General features: G+C 40.0%; 1 protein-coding gene across 1 annotated transcript; it reads right to left on the reverse strand.

Annotated features, from left to right (window-relative positions):
* Positions 1-235: 235 nt before the first annotated feature.
* On the reverse strand, positions 236-19,698 carry LOC140713777 (3'-5' exoribonuclease 1-like). Its single transcript, XM_073024302.1, has 7 exons — positions 19,558-19,698; positions 16,481-16,659; positions 15,042-15,261; positions 10,290-10,373; positions 5,289-5,398; positions 4,957-5,071; positions 236-3,030 (listed from the first exon to the last, which is right to left on the reverse strand). Exons 1-7 carry the CDS (start codon positions 19,615-19,617, stop codon positions 2,788-2,790), a joined length of 1,011 nt encoding a protein of 336 aa, XP_072880403.1. The 5' UTR covers positions 19,618-19,698; the 3' UTR covers positions 236-2,787.
* Between the last annotated feature and the right edge of the window lie 605 nt (positions 19,699-20,303).

A 20,303-nucleotide genomic window follows, 5' to 3' on the forward strand; every position in this document is an offset into this window, starting at 1 on the left:
AGAAGCAGAGAAGACCATTACCATGGTATTAATACCAATAATTGGTAACATTTTGCTGAAAAATCTACAGCCAAACAAATAACCTTTCAAAGATGCAATCTGAGTTTCTGTTAGACCAGCTGAAAATTTCCCATTCTATCTCATGATACTGGAGTACTGATGTTTTAAGTTGGAAAGCACAAACCTATTTTTTAGTAATGCTGATACATCAATTTATACTGTTGCAGTCTCAATGCTTATTAAAATGTCTTTAATAAATATGATTAAGGAGACATTTAAAACAATGGCAAACACATGGCATTCATTAGCAACAAATTGCATTAGTACAATACCTTTAATTTATCAAAATGTTTCAAGGTGCTTAACAGGAAGAACATTTGTATCTATGACATGAAAGGATTAAGATAAAAACATCAATAAGAGCATCTTAGAGAGAGTTAAGGAATTCCACATCCTATGTGTCATGTTGTTGAAAACAAAGGTGCCGGTGATAAAGAAATTAGGAGATACAGGCAGGCTGCAGAGGTCAGAATTGGAGCTGGGCCAGAATCTCAAAAGGCTGTAGGTCTGGAGATAGGGAAGGCCAAGGGAGGATGTTTAAATAGGTTATTTTTTGATTTGTGATTATTCTTACCCAGATGTTGATATGGATCAACAAGCACAAAATCAACAAGAAATGGGAAACAATGAAAACTAGAACAGGAAATATTAATAATCAGATCAAAAATATGCAATTTGGAGCCAATTCCATAAGTATACAGTATTCAAATCAAGAGATGACAAAGACAATGGCTTGGAGTTTTCACTTGCAAATAAACTGAGACAAAGATGGAATTGAGGAAAACTAGCATCCTAGTGATGCACAGATGAAGCTGACTGCTCAATATAGTACCAAGGAAGTGAATTGTTCTATTTGATTTAAACATTCAGAGGGACTGTCAGAGCTGGGCGACAGGGAACAGAGTGTGTGGGAGAGATTGTAGACAATAGCTTTAGTCCCCTCAAAATTGGGAGAAACTTTCTGCTCATCCAGACCACATCAGACATATAGTGTGACTATTTGAAACCAGTGGCAAAATTGAGAGGAAGGGGCACTGATACTGTATGGTACTGTCAGCGACGGCATCAAATTGACACGAATGCAAGTTTAAGAACAGATGTTTCTGTGCTTTATAACTCGATATTTTGGGGAATATCACAGTATTACCCTGCATTTGATTTGAACATCTAATTCTAAACCCTAACAGACTTTCAGTACATAAGATATGTATTAAAAGGTTGCAAGATTTTAGTGAGAAAATCAGACAAGGCTAGCTGCCAGGAATAATTGCAAAACCAGCCAACGTAAGACTGTAAGGAGGACGCTGGCCGTCTGGAATAGATGTCAGTCTACCATTTTTTATTAGAACTGGCATCGTAACATCATAAATGTCTGAAGTGGTAGAAAGTTACAAGGCACCTGGATGGATCTTTAAAGAACAGCACAATGCATTTAACTAATCACAACAGAGCAGATTGTGATAAATGAGAACATTTTATCTATCAACACAATGCTCCTTTATAACTATTGAACATGTAAAACATTTCCATAAACCAGTTATCAATGTGAGTAAAAATGCTGGCCTAAAAGTTAGCCTTGAATAGACAAAACATAAGTAACAAGTGCAACAAGTTCTGATCTTTCCAAACTTCCAAGAAAGGAGTAAAGTTTAAAGTGTAAGTGCTACACTTCCAATAGGGAGCTGTGCTTAGAAGGTATATGGATTGGAGTATGTAGTCTTTCAAAATTAATAATAGCTGAATTAGCCTCCCTATGAATTCTGGTGTGATTGAAGTGATGTGCTTCTATACTGTGGTACTAACACTCAAACCATTGCTCTGAATAGACCAAGTTCAAAAGGCACATCAAACTGTTCTTGTTCACATAGCAACTTGGAACTGGGAATTCATTCACTTTATTAAAAATTAGTTAAGAGACATAGCAGCTGGACAAAATATTAAAATGTTAGGGGAAATAAATAGTGTACAAGTAATAAAGACATCTAATATCTATTTTTAAATCTAAATCTCCATTTGCAGTATTAATGTGGCAGTCACGTAAATATTTAAACAAAATTTGAAAATTAAATCATAGAATTTGAATTACTACCAGAAGCATTCTCTTTTGTGGAAAACAAAATGGAACAAATGTGTTGAAATAAGGGAAAGTCCTTTATGGAGGGCAGCAGGGAAAATGAACATGCATTATGTAGGACTCTAGTTGGTCAAGTTGCATTGGGCTTTGGCATAGACTATTTTACCGAGTCTGTACAGCAGATAAAAACAAGGCTAGAATTAAACTGGGTTGATTTGCCAAAAGCAAGGTGAATAACACTGGTTCATAAAAAAAAGGTGAAACTGCACTTGGCTTCCTTTAGATTATGGAAATGCTGTGGCACATAGAGACTTGAAAAAATGCTTATAAGGAACAATGTTTCACATAAGTATTTGGCTAAAGGTGCCAGCTTCACAAGATAGAAAAAGGCAAAGCTGAGCTAATATAAAACAATGCTTTTATTGGTAGGTCTGTACAAATTCAAATTAAGTAAGTAAAATTTGGCCATTCTCACTTCCTTGACTTGTAGTATTTCACACAATATACAAGCTGGAAGATAACAGAAAATGTTGTAACCCAGAATTTTTAAAAAAACAAAGCACAAAACCATGCTGGTGCTCCTGAACAAATCAATGTCTTTTGCAGTCTGAATGTTGTGCTCCTTTGGACCAAATGCACACATATGTGAAGTACTAAATCTTCTGCCATGGTGAATAAGGAGGAGGAGCACTCTCCAGTGGAGTGCTGTTGGGCACATTCACCAGTTGCCCTGCATGCAGGCGTTCATTGACACGTAATTGACATCCATCCTGAAGCATTCGGATAGCAATCCGAGCAATATTTCGGGAATCGTCCAATCCAGAGTGAGGTCTTCCTTCATACATCATTCCAAGGTTTTCCAGCATGGAAGCGAGTTTAGTCTGAGCCCTAGGAACCTGATTATTGGAGAATGTGTCAAAACCAATTCAAATTAAACCGTATCACTCAAATTTTCAAGGGCACAGGGACAAGAGGGAAGAGAGTAGTTACACAGTCAACCATAAAAGTTTTCTTTAAAAATCTATCTAAATTCTTGAGAAATAGTGCCCAAAGGAATGAGCTCTATCCCATCACTCAGATCATCTTGACCAGTGGTTCCCAACGTGGGGCGTACGCCCCACAGGGGGATAATTTGATTTTTAAGGGGGGCAATTCGAGAATGAGTTATTAACAGTGTATTTTTTCTAGTAAGTCTGTGTGAGTATGAGTGTGTGTGCGAGTTAATACATATGTGTATATACAGTATGCATACATAAAAATACTTGTGCGTATGTACATGTGTAATTGCGTATGTACTGTATATATAGTGTATCACCATCATTACAACCATCAAATGGCTTTCATAATTAAATTAATGAATTGACTGATGTAGGAAGGAACGAATGAACAAGTCCAAACGCGTAAGAAACTCGTACGAGGTCGTGCCAATGCTGCTTTTTGCAGTAGCTTTCAGTTCTTGGTGGTGTGAGGGTGTGTACATTGCGTTATCTCTTTTAAACGGTATATCTGTCTTTGTATGCTGTAGAAACGAATCGGCATTGTTTTATTTATTATTATTATTATTATTTTAATATCACTTAATGTTCTTTTTTTTAATAATTTCTTAGTAATTTCTTCCTCAGAACTTTAACGGTCCTTTGGTTCTTTTATTTTTCTCTTTCATGAATGCCATATTCTTTGGAAGCTTGCTTAAACCAAGTTAATGGTCTTTTAGGCTTCCTCCAGGTGAATAGGAGTTCACTTTTTGAATAATAAGAATTATATATCGCCACAGGGGGCATCAGGATTTTAGAGGTGATTAGGTGGGGCATGGCTAAAAAAAGGTTGGGAACCACTGATCTAGACACAAAGAAATTTTGGAATATTTGATGCACAAGCAGTAATTTTGTAGTTTACCTACAAAATTATAAGTTCATTTGCCAAAAATTTGTAAATTAACAATTATTCCAAAATATGTCAATGTAAATGCACATATAATTTAACAAATTTCACCCATTTTTGACATACAATAACACTGCTGCTCTTTGTTAAAGAGCTCTTTGCTCTGGTTAGAACTAGGGAATCACACTATAATAAAGGACTTGCAGAATTAATGGGCTGGTGAAACACAGAAGTTATACTAAAAACTCAAAGATTAATTCAAATCTCAAGAGACAAAGAATTAAAATTCAACTCTGTCCAGTCAAAAATGTACAAGTGTGCATCCAGTTGTAAAAATCCAACTATATTAACAGCATTGTGGGAAGGAAATCTGAAAACCATACGCTGGACTTCACCATTCCAATGCTATAACAATGAGATTGATATAGGGTTGAAATCATGAAGTCCAAGAATAATGCTCTTTGCCCTGCCCTAGCATTATAAATACTAGTCTTGCGGCCAAGAAGCAGATTTATCAGTGAAAGACCAGTAGCAAAGCTAGAGAGAGATTTGCTCTAAATTGTTATAGTCATAGAGAAGTATAGCTCAGAAACAGACCCTTCAGCCCATCTAGTTGGAATAACACATTCTCACAGTAGGATTTATGGGCCTGGAAATGTCTTCTTACTGCATTGAATGGCCCAAACTCTTCAGTGCTACTAAAAACGTACTATTTCAAGGTAGTTAAATGCCTGGTTTCATTTAGGATTGTTCCATCAATAGAATTATAATATCCTTTTCCACATTTAAAAATAGACAAATCAATAGAAAAGAAACAGAATTAGGACAGAAATATCTGAACCCTAGAAATTTAAGTTAGCGATCGCATTCAAAAGTACAATGCAATGAAAACCTGAGCTTTTAATTTCTGTGACAGTGTTCACAAATAACACATCACAAACCTTGTAAAAGTTTCCATAACTTTTTCGAATGTTAATCCATTTCTTTGCAAATCGTGGATATTCAATACTGCTAAGGTGGCACTGAACATTCAGGAACTTACTCATATCCCACGACCTGACATAAAGGAAAAATAAGTTTTCTGGATTAAATTATTCACCATCCTAGAGAAAACCACAGAACTTACCAATGTTTCTGCAGCTGAATTATTTGGTAAGTTAAAGTGCAATTTTAATGCCATAAAAAATAAAGTAGTTGAAGTAACTTTACACTCACTATTCACCAATTTAATTTTTTCCATAGTAAATGTGAGCTTTTTAAAAAAATGACCTACCCATCAGTTAATACTGCGTATCTACACTTGGTTCCTAGTTCTCTCTCTCTCATCCAATCAACCACTCGTTGAAGAACATCTGGGAAACTTCCTGCCTTGTCCACCATATCCTAAAATAAACACAACATAAAAAGGGTTGAAACGATGACCTGCATCTAAAGTAATTCAATACTCAGAATATTTGCCTATTCCTCTACATCTATTTATTTAACATTAACAATTCACCATGATTCTGATCAAGTTACAGGACAGTTTTCAAGGGATAGTACCTGAGAATTACATGCTATCTCCAAGGTTTACAATATATTAATATTCAATATATTGTACTGCTTCATCTCGGAAGTCAGTTACAGTGTTCAAGTGAAACGAGTAGTCAGGGATGAGCAGGTATAATTAAGGGAAAATAGGAGGGCATTAAATCAAATCAATACAAATTATTTTTTGTGGTTAGATTAATACACAGCATCTTGAAAAGCAGAAAGAATGTTTGGAGTCCTCTACTGAAGAAAAGGCAAAATGGGAAGACTACTGATTTAGAGATAAATTGAGGAAAAGATGGGAACATTGAGATACACTGAGGAAAAGGTAAGATGGGAACATTGAGATACACTGAGGAAAAGGTAAGGTGGGAACATTGAGATACACTGAGGAAAAGGTAAGATGGGAACATTGAGATACACTGAGGAAAAGGTAAGATGGGAACATTGAGATACACTGAGGAAAAGGTAAGATGGGAACATTGAGATACACTGAGGAAAAGGTAAGATGGGAACATTGAGATACACTGAGGAAAAGGTAAGATGGGAACATTGAGATACACTGAGGAAAAGGTAAGATGGGAACATTGAGATACACTGAGGAAAAGGTAAGGTGGGAACATTGAGATACACTGAGGAAAAGGTAAGATGGGAACATTGAGATACACTGAGGAAAAGGTAAGATGGGAACATTGAGATACACTGAGGAAAAGGTAAGATGGGAACATTGAGATACACTGAGGAAAAGATGGGAACATTGAGATACACTGAGGAAAAGGTAAGATGGGAACATTGAGATACACTGAGGAAAAGGTAAGATGGGAACATTGAGATACACTGAGGAAAAGGTAAGGTGGAAACATTGAGATACACTGAGGAAAAGGTAAGATGGAAACATTGAGATACACTGAGGAAAAGGTAAGATGGGAACATTGAGATACACTGAGGAAAAGATGGGAACATTGAGATACACTGAGGAAAAGGTAAGATGGGAACATTGAGATACACTGAGGAAAAGGTAAGATGGGAACATTGAGATACACTGAGGAAAAGGTAAGATGGGAACATTGAGATACACTGAGGAAAAGATGGGAACATTGAGATACACTGAGGAAAAGGTAAGATGGGAACATTGAGATACACTGAGGAAAAGGTAAGATGGGAACATTGAGATACACTGAGGAAAAGGTAAGATGGAAACATTGAGATACACTGAGGAAAAGATGGGAACATTGAGATACACTGAGGAAAAGGTAAGATGGGAACATTGAGATACACTGAGGAAAAGGTAAGATGGGAACATTGAGATACACTGAGGAAAAGGTAAGATGGGAACATTGAGATACACTGAGGAAAAGGTAAGGTGGGAACATTGAGATACACTGAGGAAAAGGTAAGATGGGAACATTGAGATACACTGAGGAAAAGGTAAGATGGGAACATTGAGATACACTGAGGAAAAGGTAAGATGGGAACATTGAGATACACTGAGGAAAAGGTAAGATGGGAACATTGAGATACACTGAGGAAAAGGTAAGGTGGAAACATTGAGATACACTGAGGAAAAGATGGGAACATTCAGATACACTGAGGAAAAGGTAAGGTGGAAACATTGAGATACACTGAGGAAAAGGTAAGGTGGAAACATTGAGAAACACTGAGGAAAAGGTAAGATGGGAACATTGAGATACACTGAGGAAAAGGTAAGGTGGAAACATTGAGAAACACTGAGGAAAAGGTAAGATGGGAACATTGAGATACACTGAGGAAAAGATGGGAACATTGAGATACACTGAGGAAAAGGTAAGATGGGAACATTGAGATACACTGAGGAAAAGGTAAGATGGGAACATTGAGATACACTGAGGAAAAGGTAAGATGGGAACATTGAGATACACTGAGGAAAAGGTAAGGTGGAAACATTGAGATACACTGAGGAAAAGGTAAGATGGGAACATTGAGATACACTGAGGAAAAGGTAAGATGGGAACATTGAGATACACTGAGGAAAAGATGGGAACATTGAGATACACTGAGGAAAAGGTAAGATGGGAACATTGAGATACACTGAGGAAAAGGTAAGGTGGAAACATTGAGATACACTGAGGAAAAGGTAAGATGGGAACATTGAGATACACTGAGGAAAAGGTAAGGTGGAAACATTGAGATACACTGAGGAAAAGGTAAGATGGGAACATTGAGATACACTGAGGAAAAGGTAAGATGGGAACATTGAGATACACTGAGGAAAAGATGGGAACATTGAGATACACTGAGGAAAAGGTAAGGTGGAAACAATGAGATACACTGAGGAAAAGGTAAGATGGGAACATTGAGATACACTGAGGAAAAGGTAAGGTGGAAACATTGAGATACACTGAGGAAAAGGTAAGATGGGAACATTGAGATACACTGAGGAAAAGGTAAGATGGGAACACTGAGATACACTGAGGAAAAGGTAAGGTGGAAACATTGAGATACACTGAGGAAAAGGTAAGGTGGAAACATTGAGATACACTGAGGAAAAGATGGAAACATTGAGATACACTGAGGAAAAGGTAAGGTGGAAACATTGAGATACACTGAGGAAAAGGTAAGGTGGAAACATTGAGATACACTGAGGAAAAGATGGGAACATTGAGATACACTGAGGAAAAGGTAAGATGGGAACATTGAGATACACTGAGGAAAAGGTAAGGTGGAAACATTGAGATACACTGAGGAAAAGATGGAAACATTGAGATACACTGAGGAAAAGGTAAGGTGGAAACATTGAGATACACTGAGGAAAAGGTAAGGTGGAAACATTGAGATACACTGAGGAAAAGATGGGAACATTGAGATACACTGAGGAAAAGGTAAGGTGGAAACATTGAGATACAGTGAGGAAAAGGTAAGGTGGAAACATTGAGATACACTGAGGAAAAGGTAAGATGGGAACATTGAGATACACTGAGGAAAAGGTAAGATGGGAACATTGAGATACACTGAGGAAAAGATGGAAACATTGAGATACACTGAGGAAAAGGTAAGGTGGGAACATTGAGATACACTGAGGAAAAGATGGAAACATTGAGATACACTGAGGAAAAGGTAAGATGGGAACATTGAGATACATGGAGGAAAAGATGGGAACATTGTGATACACTGAGGAAAAGGTAAGGTGGAAACATTGAGATACAGTGAGGAAAAGGTAAGATGGGAACATTGAGATACACTGAGGAAAAGGTAAGATGGGAACATTGAGATACATGGAGGAAAAGATGGGAACATTGAGATACACTGAGGAAAAGATGGGAACATTGAGATACACTGAGGAAAAGGTAAGGTGGAAACATTGAGATACACTGAGGAAAAGGTAAGATGGGAACATTGAGATACACTGAGGAAAAGGTAAGATGGGAACATTGAGATACATGGAGGAAAAGATGGGAACATTGAGATACACTGAGGAAAAGGTAAGATGGGAACATTGAGATACACTGAGGAAAAGGTAAGGTGGAAACATTGAGATACACTGAGGAAAAGGTAAGATGGGAACATTGAGATACACTGAGGAAAAGGTAAGATGGGAACATTGAGATACACTGAGGAAAAGGTAAGGTGGAAACATTGAGATACACTGAGGAAAAGATGGGAACATTGAGATACACTGAGGAAAAGGTAAGGTGGAAACATTGAGATACACTGAGGAAAAGGTAAGATGGGAACATTGAGATACACTGAGGAAAAGGTAAGGTGGAAACATTGAGATACACTGAGGAAAAGATGGGAACATTGAGATACACTGAGGAAAAGGTAAGGTGGAAACATTGAGATACACTGAGGAAAAGGTAAGGTGGAAACATTGAGATACACTGAGGAAAAGATGGGAACATTGAGATACACTGAGGAAAAGGTAAGGTGGAAACATTGAGATACACTGAGGAAAAGGTAAGATGGGAACATTGAGATACACTGAGGAAAAGGTAAGATGGGAACATTGAGATACACTAAGGAAAAGGTAAGATGGGAAGCATACTGATTTAGAGATACATTGTGGTACCAGGCCCTTCCCGCTCAACAAGCCCATGCCACCCGTTTAGCCTACTAACCAGCATGTCTTTGGAATGTGAGAGGAAAGCACAGCCCCTAGAAGAAACCCACAGTCACAGGAGGAATGTACAAACTCCTTTCAGGCAGCCGCGGAATTGAATCCGAATTGCTGGCCATGTAATAGTGTTATGCCAACCACTAGGTTGCTATGCAATCCATATGAACCATTTGCAGAGACAATTTCTATTATTACTGTGGCTCCAGGAAGCACACCTTGAAATAAAGCTATTTACTCTGAAACTTTCCATTTTATAAACAAATCAACATTATTTTCAAATACTCAGTAATGCAGCAAACCTTTGAAGAAGGTACAGCTCAATATTAGTGTCAGACTCAAACTCTTGGTTAAAGTTTGTGCTCTAGTAAATGTATGTTTTGATTTTCCAAATTAAAGGGATCATTTATAGATGACATTAGAAAGTGTATAATTTAAAAGCTGCTGTTCCTCTCTGTTCAATTACTGCATTCTTTCAACTTCAACAGGCTACACTCACCTGATCGTTCTCACTATGCCACAATTTGTCAGCTTACAGTATATCTAACACAGGAAAAAGTTGAAGCAAAAATCAGATACCAAGTTTCTATTTTTTAATATAAACTTTCAAGTCATACTGGAGCAAACTGTAACCCATTCATTTGATAAAATTACCTGCGTAATGCCTGTGAGTTTGGTACAGAACTCTGTAAGAGTGGGCTTCAGTTCTGGTTTGACGTATTCCTGGAATGTATCCTCCTAGAAAACAACAATTATGTTTTTGTTATGACTTTCTCAGAGCTGTGGGCTGGAAAATATTTCCTTCAATAGTCTGGTTATTAAAGAATGATATATGCCTTCTTGTAGATGCTCAGGATCTGTCTAAGTGCATTCTGTAATAATAATGGCAAATACAAGTGCTTATTTCTGCTTGACAAAGGACCAAAAACACAGTGATAATGATAATTAATGAAAGACTATCTTAAAATTTAAGAACACTCTCCAAAAAGCTATGCCTACAATCTTCACTTGTGGCACCAACCCTGTAGGCATTTGGCTCCATTTTCAACACATTAAAAAGTGATTTCATCTACATGTTCTTATGACTTCACAGAAACAGCTGCAGTTTATTTAAGCTCACCTAATATTAGGCAGACAGGATGCAGAAAAATATTGTTTTACACAGGAAACTTCCAGTCAAAATAAAGTTTATACCAAAATCTTGAATTTTTAAAAACAAGTTTCACTTTGCCTGATAACATTCCAATTTAAAATAAAAATTGCCTGTAGGAAATATTTAGGTTTATTTTAGCGCTGTTGCATCAATTGTAAATCTGATTGTCACATCTATATGAGTTTGCTGTGTTCCCTTCAATACTAGTAACTGCACTTACATTTGATTACCGAACCTAAAGATTCTCATGATCCAAAAATCACACAACTCTACAATAGGAATAGGTGGTAACATGCAACTGGCATGACTCAGGTCTAGTGCTTTTAAGTGAGCACTGGGCTTTCCTCCAATATTACCTGTCTCCTAACTGGCATCTTCACAAAGGCCCATCAAAGTATTGCTACAATCATACAAGAGGCAACCCCAAATACCTCATTCAACTTTCTAAAACTATCTCTCCATACAGTTCACCTGGGGTTAGGAGCATACAATTCTACCCCTCTCTTGGAATCATGCACCTCAGAATGTCCATGTGCTTATTATTTTCAGCTACTAAAGAGAACTATCTACATGCCCTGGTGTCCTCCTCCCATCGAGGCCGATGGGCGGGCACTCTCAAGGTGCCTGCTTTTGAACTTTTCAGTGCCCTACCATTTACACACAGTATGTATTCTCTTGCCTTATTTGTCCTTCCCAAATGCTTTGCTTCAAGCTTCCCAAAATTAACTTCACCTGGTACATTTTAAAAAGTCTACGTAAAAATCTATTGACATCATCCAGAGTCAACAATTTTCTTATCATCATTTTCAAGCTTCTTCATCTTTACCTGCCTTTACATGCAAAGTAAAGCTCTCAAATCCCTGTTTACACTTAGCTTCCTGTCACTGAGCTAACTCTGAACACAACTTGATGGGACAGAGCAGTGAAGATGCACTTCTAGCCAGGTTGTCACCTCTCTACCTCCATCACAATCAGCTTCCTCCCCATAGATTCGATCCACTCTGCCCCAGGAAAGACCCCCCCCCCCCCCACACATTCTCTTTCCTCCCCACTTCATTGGGTAAAGATACAAAAACTTGAAAACACACACCAGACTCAATGACAGCTTCTATCCCATTGTTATAACATTTGTGAATGGACCTCATGATAAAACTCTTGACCCCACAACCTGCTGCATCATGGTCCTTGCACTGTATCATCTCACTGCACGCTCTCTCTAACAGGGACACAGTACTCCGCATTCTATTATTTGTGCCAGCCCAATGTACTCACAGTTGCAAGAAACAGTTTGTGAGCCCTTTACAATTACCTGTTTTCTGCATTAATTACTCATAAAATATGGTCTGACGTTCAGTTAAGTCACAATAATAGACAAACACAATCCCCCAAAATAATAACACAAACAATTGTACCTCATCAATACTGAGTACATCATTTAAAAAAAATCACAGTCTACGTTCAACAAAGTATGTGAACCTTTGATGTAATGCCTTCTACAAAATCTATTTGGAGTCAGGTGCTCCAGTCAATGGGATGAAATTGGAGGTCGGGGTTGAAGAGGTGCCCTGCCCTATAAAAGAGACACACAAAGTCAGATTACTGACTGAGCTTGCTCTTCTCAAGAAAGAACTGCTCATGTGCACCATGCCTCGATCAAAACATCTTTCAGAGAACATTAGATGAAGAATTGTAGAGATGCATGAAGCTGGAAAAGGCTACAAAAGCATTTCTGAAGACCTGTGTGTTCATCAGTCCACAATAAGAGAAATTGTCCACAAATGGAAGAAATTCAGCACTGTTGCTACTCTCCTAGGAGTGGGCATCCTGCAAAGATCACACCAAGAGCACAAGGTGCAACATTGAAGGAGGTAAAAAGAACTCAATGGAAACAGCAAAAGTCCTGCAGAAATCTCTAGAACATGGTAAAGTCTCTGCTCATGTGTCCACTATAAGAAAAACACTGAACAAGAATGGTATTCACGGAAGGACACCACAGAAGAAACCATTGCTGTCTGAAAAAAAACATTGCTGCACGTCTCAAGTTTGCAAAAGACCACCTGGATGTTCCAATTGAACTTTTTGGCAGAAAAGCACACCACTATACTTGGAAGAAAACATGCACTGCATACCAACATCAAAACTTCATCCCAACCATGAAGCATGGTGGAAGGAGTATCATGGTTTGGGGCTACTTCAGAGCCTAAGCAGCTTGCAATCATTGAGGGAACAATGAATTCAAAATTGTATCAAGACATTTTACAGGAGAACGTCAGGGTAGTGGCCTGTCACCTGAAGTTGGATGATGCAACAAGACAATGATCTGAAACACAAAGAGTAAATCCACAACAGAATAGTTTAAAAAGAAGAAAATGCCAGAGTTCAGACCTTAACCCAATTGAGATGCAGTAGCTTGACCTGGAGGGCTGTTCATGCAAGGCATTCCAGAAATACTGATAAACTGAAACAGTTTTGTATGGAGGAATGTTCCATACATATGGAGGAATAGGTCAGTTGTGGAGAGCGCCCTCTTCTTTGTGGTGGCGTGTTGGGGAGGAAGCATTAAGAAGAGGGACGCCTCACGTCTTAATAAGCTGGTAAGGAAGGCGGGCTCTGTCGTGGGCAAAGTACTGGAGAGTTTAACATCGGTAGCTGAGCGAAGGGCGCTGAGTAGGCTACGGTCAATTATGGATAACTCTGAACATCCTCTACATAGCACCATCCAGAGACAGAGAAGCAGTTTCAGCGACAGGTTACTATCGATGCAATGCTCCTCAGACAGGATGAAGAGGTCAATACTCCCCAATGCCATTAGGCTTTACAATTCTACCGCCAGGACTTAAGAACTTTTTAAAAGCTATTATTAATGCTTTTTGAGATAGTGATTTAGATGCATATCATATTTTTTACTGAGTTAAGTATTGTATGTAATTAGTTTTGCTACAACAAGTGTATGGGACATTGGAAAAAAAGTTGAATTTCCCCATGGGGATGAATAAAGTATCTATCTATCTATCTATCTATCTAAAATTCCTCCTCGCTGTTGTCCAAGTTTGAACAGCAGCTACAGGAACGTTTGGTGGAGGGTACTGTTTGTAAAGGAGATTCTACCAGTTATTAAATACAAGGGTTCACATACTTGTTTGAACCTAGACCACGATTGTTTAAATGGTGCACACAGTATTGATGAGAAGCAGTACAATTGTTTGTGTTTGTCTATTATTGTGACTTAGATGAAGATCAGAACACATTTTATGAGTAAATATTGCAGAAAGCCAAGTAATTGCAAAGGGTTCACAAACTTTTTCTCGCAACTATATGTTTCAAAACAATCTATATAAATGGCAGTCAGAACAAAGTTTATTTGCTGTATATTATGTTGTAACAACAAACCAATTAACAATATAGAAAATTGCAGATATATACTCCGCTCACAAGGGTAGTGACCTCCCATCAGAATGGTTCTGATAAATCAGTTTCATTCTCCATAGATGCTGCTTGGCTGCAAAACCTTTCTAGTATTTTTTTAAAATGTCATCTCTAACTCAATTTTTTTCCCAGACATTGATACAAGCACAGATACAACTCTGTTTGGTTTAGAGTTCAGCCATCATCTACTCAAATTGTATAATAATCCCAATTTATCCTCCCATACCCTCAACTGCCCACAGATTCTACCACTCACCTACACACAATGGCCAATTAGCAAACCAACCTGCATGCCTTTGAGATGCAGGAGGAAACTGGAAAACCAGCTGGAAACCGAACATCAGAGGGAGAGGATGAACATTCCCCAGGATTGAACTCACAATCTATGTCGTGAGGCAGTAACTCTATCAGCTGTGTCACTCCTATGTAAATCGGTCATGTTGAACTTAACTGCTGTGACCACTGTAGGCACCAAGATCATTTACCCATCACCCTCCTACTTGTTGTGTCCATAGTCATGACCATCACACATCTATAACTCCATCCCTACAACCCTCAGCTTTCTGGCACTCTCCCGCACCGATATTCTCAGATTCAATTACTTACCTTTGGCAGGCAAACCTTAAGCATCGGAATTCGCCTCCATTTTTCTTTCATTCTGAAAAAGCTATCATTAAAGCTACATCTTTGACTAAACTTCTGATTATCTGATTTTAATACATCCTCTGAATAAGAGTTGAATGCTTTGATATACGACAATTTATGATGACAATTGATATAATGACAATTTAAATTTCATTCAAAATATTTGAAACACAACTACTCACAATTTCTAGTGTTTGAGTATTCACAAGAGCAATAGGAAACTCAATGATTTCATGCAAGTAGTCTGGTGGGTTGTTCTCCTCACACGTTGCTTCAAAATCAATAACACATAAGTAATCGTAGTACATATCTGAAAACTCAGGCTTGATTTGCAAAGTCTGCGTCAGTTTCTGCTTCTTGTAGTAGTTCTTTAATCGTTTTCTCAACACATCCTTCACTCCCCTAAAGCAGGTCAAGAAAATAGAAAGGCTAAGGGTCAGTTATGGTCAAATGTGAGCAAGAAGCTTTCAAAGAAAGTGCAGCTTCAAACACATATGATACAGGCAGCAAGTTTCACACAGGAAAAATGTAAGATTAAATATGATGGACAAACAAAAAGTGTAAAACTAGAAAAAAGCAAAGTTAAAGTGCATTTTCCATTCACGCACATCTGATAATAAGTGAAATATTTATCCTTGCAAGATTTTACTGTGAACAGTGTATGTGTGTTATATTAGACACAATGTAGAATAGGCCTTTCCAGCCCTTTGAAACACGACGACCAGTAATCCCCCAAATTAACCCTAGCCTAATCATGAGATGACCAATTAACCTAACAATTGGCACGACTTTGGACTGTAGGAGGAACCCCACACGGTAATGGGGAGAACGTACAAACTCCTTACAGATCACTTGTACTATAAACCGTTGTGCTAACTGTGACACTACCAAACCTCCTGGGTTACACAACAATGTGGTATTGATATTACCTGAAATTTTGTTATAGAAGGAATATTAAAATTAATTGAGTTTGAACAATATGGCCATCCCCAGCTGATCTTCTATGACATACAAGAGCAAAAGTATTGGTAACTTGAGACGATAAAGCTTCAATTTTCTAGAAGTCTGTTAGCTAAAAATTTTCACAAACAGGAGAAAATCTGCAGATGCTGGAAATCAAAGTAATACACACAAAATGCTAGAGGACCTCAGCACACCAGATTGCATCTATGAAAAACAGTGACCAGTTGTCGTTTCAGGCCAAAGCGTCGACTGTTCACTGCTTCCCAAAGGTGCTGCAGGCCTGCTGTGTTCCTCCAGCATTTTGTGTGGACGGCTAAGAACTTTAGTTGGTCTTACATCTATTATATTGCATTGAGTATTTTTCCCAGCAGCTAGTAAATTGTTAATAAATGAACAAGACAATCTGCACATAGATTTGGACTGTATGTAACCTTTCACTTACTTTGGATTTTAGGCCTCCACCATCAATGCCATCTCCTTTGCACCATCTGGTTACTTCCCCTCCCATTCCTGTCACCCACACCCCACCCCACCCCATGACATTAAGGTGCAGCCATAGCTGTTATAACTTTCCAATAACAATTCACAGAAATAGGAATACTAATCCTGACAGGACTGAGTTTTCCCCATGGCCTCAGGTTGGCAGAATATTACCCACCTGGCTTCTAAATGGAGCTCAGCTAGCTTTGATCGGAGCTCATCACGAGTCATTCTGTTGATGTGACCATTTGTGACAGCAATTTCTTTGTAGATGGGGTCACTGAAGTCTTTTATACAAGCAGCAGGGGCAGCTTTCATTGGATGCTCTTGTCCATCAAGTCTGCAACGCGGCTTCAGCTGAAGATAAATGGACATCCGAACACTTCAATGGCCAACTTGTAATAAACACCTACTTCACACATCAGGCCAGAGTTACTTACACAATAAATGAAGGACATTTACATAAATCCTGGTAACCTCCTTGAATAAATCTAAAGAGTTACTAGGAAAGTTGATGAAGACAGGGCAGTAGATGTTGTCCGCGTGGACTTTAGCAAGGCCTTTGACAAGGTCCCGCATGGGAGGCTGGTCAAGAAGGTTCAGTTGCTCAGCGTTCTGGATGAGGTAGTAAATTGGATTTGACATTGGCTTCACAGGAGAAACCAGAGTGCCAGTAGATGGCTGCCCACTCGGATGGAGGCCTGTGATTAGTGGAGTGCCACAGCTGTCGGTGTTGGGCGCGTTGCTGCTTGTCATCTATATCAATGATCTGGATAATAATGTGGTTAACTGGATCAGCAGTTCTGCGGATGACACCGAGCTTAGGGTGTTATGGACAGTGAGGAAGACTATCATAGCTTGTGCAGGATCTGGACCAGCTGGAAAAATGGCAGAGGGAAGTTAATGTAGGTAACTGTGAGTAGTTGCACTTTGGGAGAGCAAACCGGGGTAGGACCCTACACAATGTCCGTTAGGACACTGAAGAATACAGTAAAAAAAAACGGGATCTGGGAATACTGATCCACAATTCCCTGAAAGTAACATCTCACATAGATAGGGATGTAAAAGCTTTTTGGCACATTGGCCTTCATAAATCAAAGTAGTGAGTACAGGAGTTGGGATGTTATGAACAGTGAGGCCTGTACAGTTCTGACCCCTACTTACAGGAAAACAATCAACAAGATTGAAACATTACAGAGAAAATATACAGAATGTTGCCAGGACTGGAAGACCTGAGTTATAAAGATTGAATAGGTCAGGACTTTATTCCCTGGAGAGATTTGATACAGGTATACAAAGTTATGAGGGGTATTAGATAGGGTAAATGCAAGCAGGCACTCACTGAAGTTGAGTGAGACTAGAACTAGAGGGTCATAGGTTGAGGGTGAAAAGTAAAATATTTAAGGAGAAACTTCACTCAGAGGGTGGTGAGAGTGTTTAACAAGCTGCAGAAGTGGTGGATACAAGTTTACTTTTACATTTACTACAAATCTAGATAATTAAATGCATGGGAGGGCTACGGTCCAGGTGTGGGTCAATGGGACTAGGCAGAACAACAATTCGGCACAGACTAGATGGGCCAGATGGGCTTGTTTCTCCATGACTTTAAATACAGTGCTAGGGGTAAATTGTATGCAAATCATAACTCAATGTGATTTCTCCTTCCATGAAAAAAATTCCCTTTCTCCCTCCTTCTTCTATTCCCCACTCTGGCCTCCCATGGTGCCCCTCCTTTCCTTTCCCGTGTTCTACTCTCCCCTCCTATCAAAATTCCTTCTTCTCCAGCCTTTTACCTTTCCTACCCACCTGGCTTCACCCATCACCTTCTAGCTATCACAAACAAGAGACAATCGACAGATGCTGGAAATCCAAGCAACACACAAAATGCTGGAGGAACTCAGCAGGCCAGGCAGTGCCGATGGAAAAGGGCGAACAGTTAATGTTTTGGGCCGAGACCCTTCACCAGGACTGGAGAATAAAGATGGGAATCCAGAGTAAGAAGGTGGAGAGAGGGGAGGAAGTAGTACGAGGTGGTAGTTGATAGGTGAAATGAGGAGGTGGGGGAAGGGTGAAGTAAAGAGCTGGGAAGTTGATTGGTGAAAGATATAATGGGCTGGAGAAGTGGGAATGTGATAGGAGAGGACAGAAGACCATGGAAAAAAGGGAAGGGGGAGGAGCACCAGTGGGAGGTTATGGACAGGTAAAAAGATAAGGTGAGAGGGGGAACTGGGAATAGTGAAGGGGAGGTGGGGGTTAATCATTGATCATCGATTTCTCAAACTTCTCAAATTGCCCCAACCTCATTCCCCTCTGTCACATTATCTACTTACCCACCAATCCCCTCCCTCTGGTTCTCCTCTCCCTTTCCTTTCTTTCATGGTCTTCTGTCCTCTCCAATCAGATTCCACGTTCTCCAGTCCTTTTTCTTTTTCATTAATCAACTTCCTCTTTACTTCACCCCTCTCTCCCTCTCCCAGATTCATCTTTCACCTACCACCTCATACTTCTTCCCCCCCACCACCCACCATCTTACTCTGACTTCTCATCTCTTTCCTCCAGTCCCAATGAAGGGTCTCAGCCCGAAATATAGATTTGTTTACTCTTTTCCATAAATGCTGCCTGGCCTGCTGATTTTCTCCAGCATTTTGTGTGTCTTACCTTCCAGCCAACCTCCTTTCCCTTCTCCATCTTTTTATTCTGGCATCTTCCCCTTCCTTTTCAGTCTGGATGAAGGGCTTCGGCCCGAAATATCAACTGCTTGTTCATTTCCGAGAACGTTGGCTGACCTACTGAGTTCCCCCAGCATTCTGTGTTGTCATTATACAATTTAAAAGTTGCTGACAAGTATGAATGGAGTGAAATCATTTATTTATCAGAAAAATAATGGTGAGAGGGTGGCAGGCGCCAAGGAAGTTAACGATAACATAATTACAGACTTCCACTATGCTAAAACAGGCTTAAAATTAAACCACAATTCCTTTACTGAGACTCCTCACCCAAAATATTATTTTTAATTTGGTCTGCCCGGTTGATGAGAACACAGCTTGTCCAAATACGGTTTAAGTTTAAGCTCCTGCCCACACAATCCTTGTGCAGGCAGGGATGAGAGCTGGAGCTGGAGATGCCGGGGAGCATGTATAGAAAACGACGCACAGAGATGTGTGGGGGTAAGGGGACACTGGTCCTGTATGCCTCCTATCTGTACTCTGGCTCTGCGCCGCGGCTCCACTCTAGCTTCCCCCACACAATACCGACCTGAGCAGCAGCCGAACAGCTTTCCGCAGCTTGCGGGACATTCTCCTTCTGCTCCTCCATCTTTGGACCAGCCGCCGCGCAAACAACCCACCTCACTTCCGCTTCCCCGCACGGGGCTTCCGGAAAGGAGCGCGCTGACGTCACCCGCCCGGCTGCCGCCGCCGCCGCCGTCGCCCCCCGCGCATGCGCGGTGAGGAGACGGCGGTGGTGGACTGTTCCGGTCTGTTCCAACCTCTTTCGCGGGGCCTTCCCGTTCCCCCGGGGACTGGATGCCGAGTGTTGCTGAATGTCTGCCTCACTCTTCACACCAACACACACTCGTTTAAAGTCTGCGCGAGTTCTTCCGCGGATGGGAGGGACAGTGTCCCCAGCAGCTGCGTGACAGAGGACTCTTCTCGGGGACGCACACCGAGACCAGCATCAACTCGGCGAAAGACGCTCTTTGGTCGGCCCGAAACTTGATGGTCTACCAGCACATGGATGCTGCCGACTGGCTGCAGGAGTACGTGCTGAGGGACGCACTCAAACTCGGTGCAGCCACCGCAAGGGCCCGGTGGGGAAGGACCGCAGTCTAGGGTTCTTCTCCCGCGGGAGTTGAGGGGTAGGGGGTGGGTGTATATTTCCTCAACAAGGGTATGTAAATATGGAATAACAGAGTGCCACGTGGGTGGCAAAAAGTGTGGAAATGTAAAGACCATAATGAAAACACTTGTAAAGGACTGCGTCATTGAATGGTTTATTGTACA

This window comes from Hemitrygon akajei, chromosome 2 (assembly GCF_048418815.1).
Source record: "Hemitrygon akajei chromosome 2, sHemAka1.3, whole genome shotgun sequence".
Lineage (NCBI taxonomy): Eukaryota > Metazoa > Chordata > Chondrichthyes > Myliobatiformes > Dasyatidae > Hemitrygon > Hemitrygon akajei.

Excerpts from the sequence above, each read along its gene's own strand:
- LOC140713777 (XM_073024302.1), bottom strand. The coding sequence starts at position 19,617 with ATGGAGGAGCAGAAGGAGAATGTCCCGCAAGCTGCGGAAAGCTGTTCG. Across the intron at positions 15,262-16,480 it reads GAGCTCCATTTAGAAGCCAG|GGGAGTGAAGGATGTGTTGA; the intron begins GTGGGTAATATT and ends GACCTGCTTTAG. Across the intron at positions 5,399-10,289 it reads AACTCACAGGCATTACGCAG|GATATGGTGGACAAGGCAGG; the intron begins GTAATTTTATCA and ends TGTTTATTTTAG.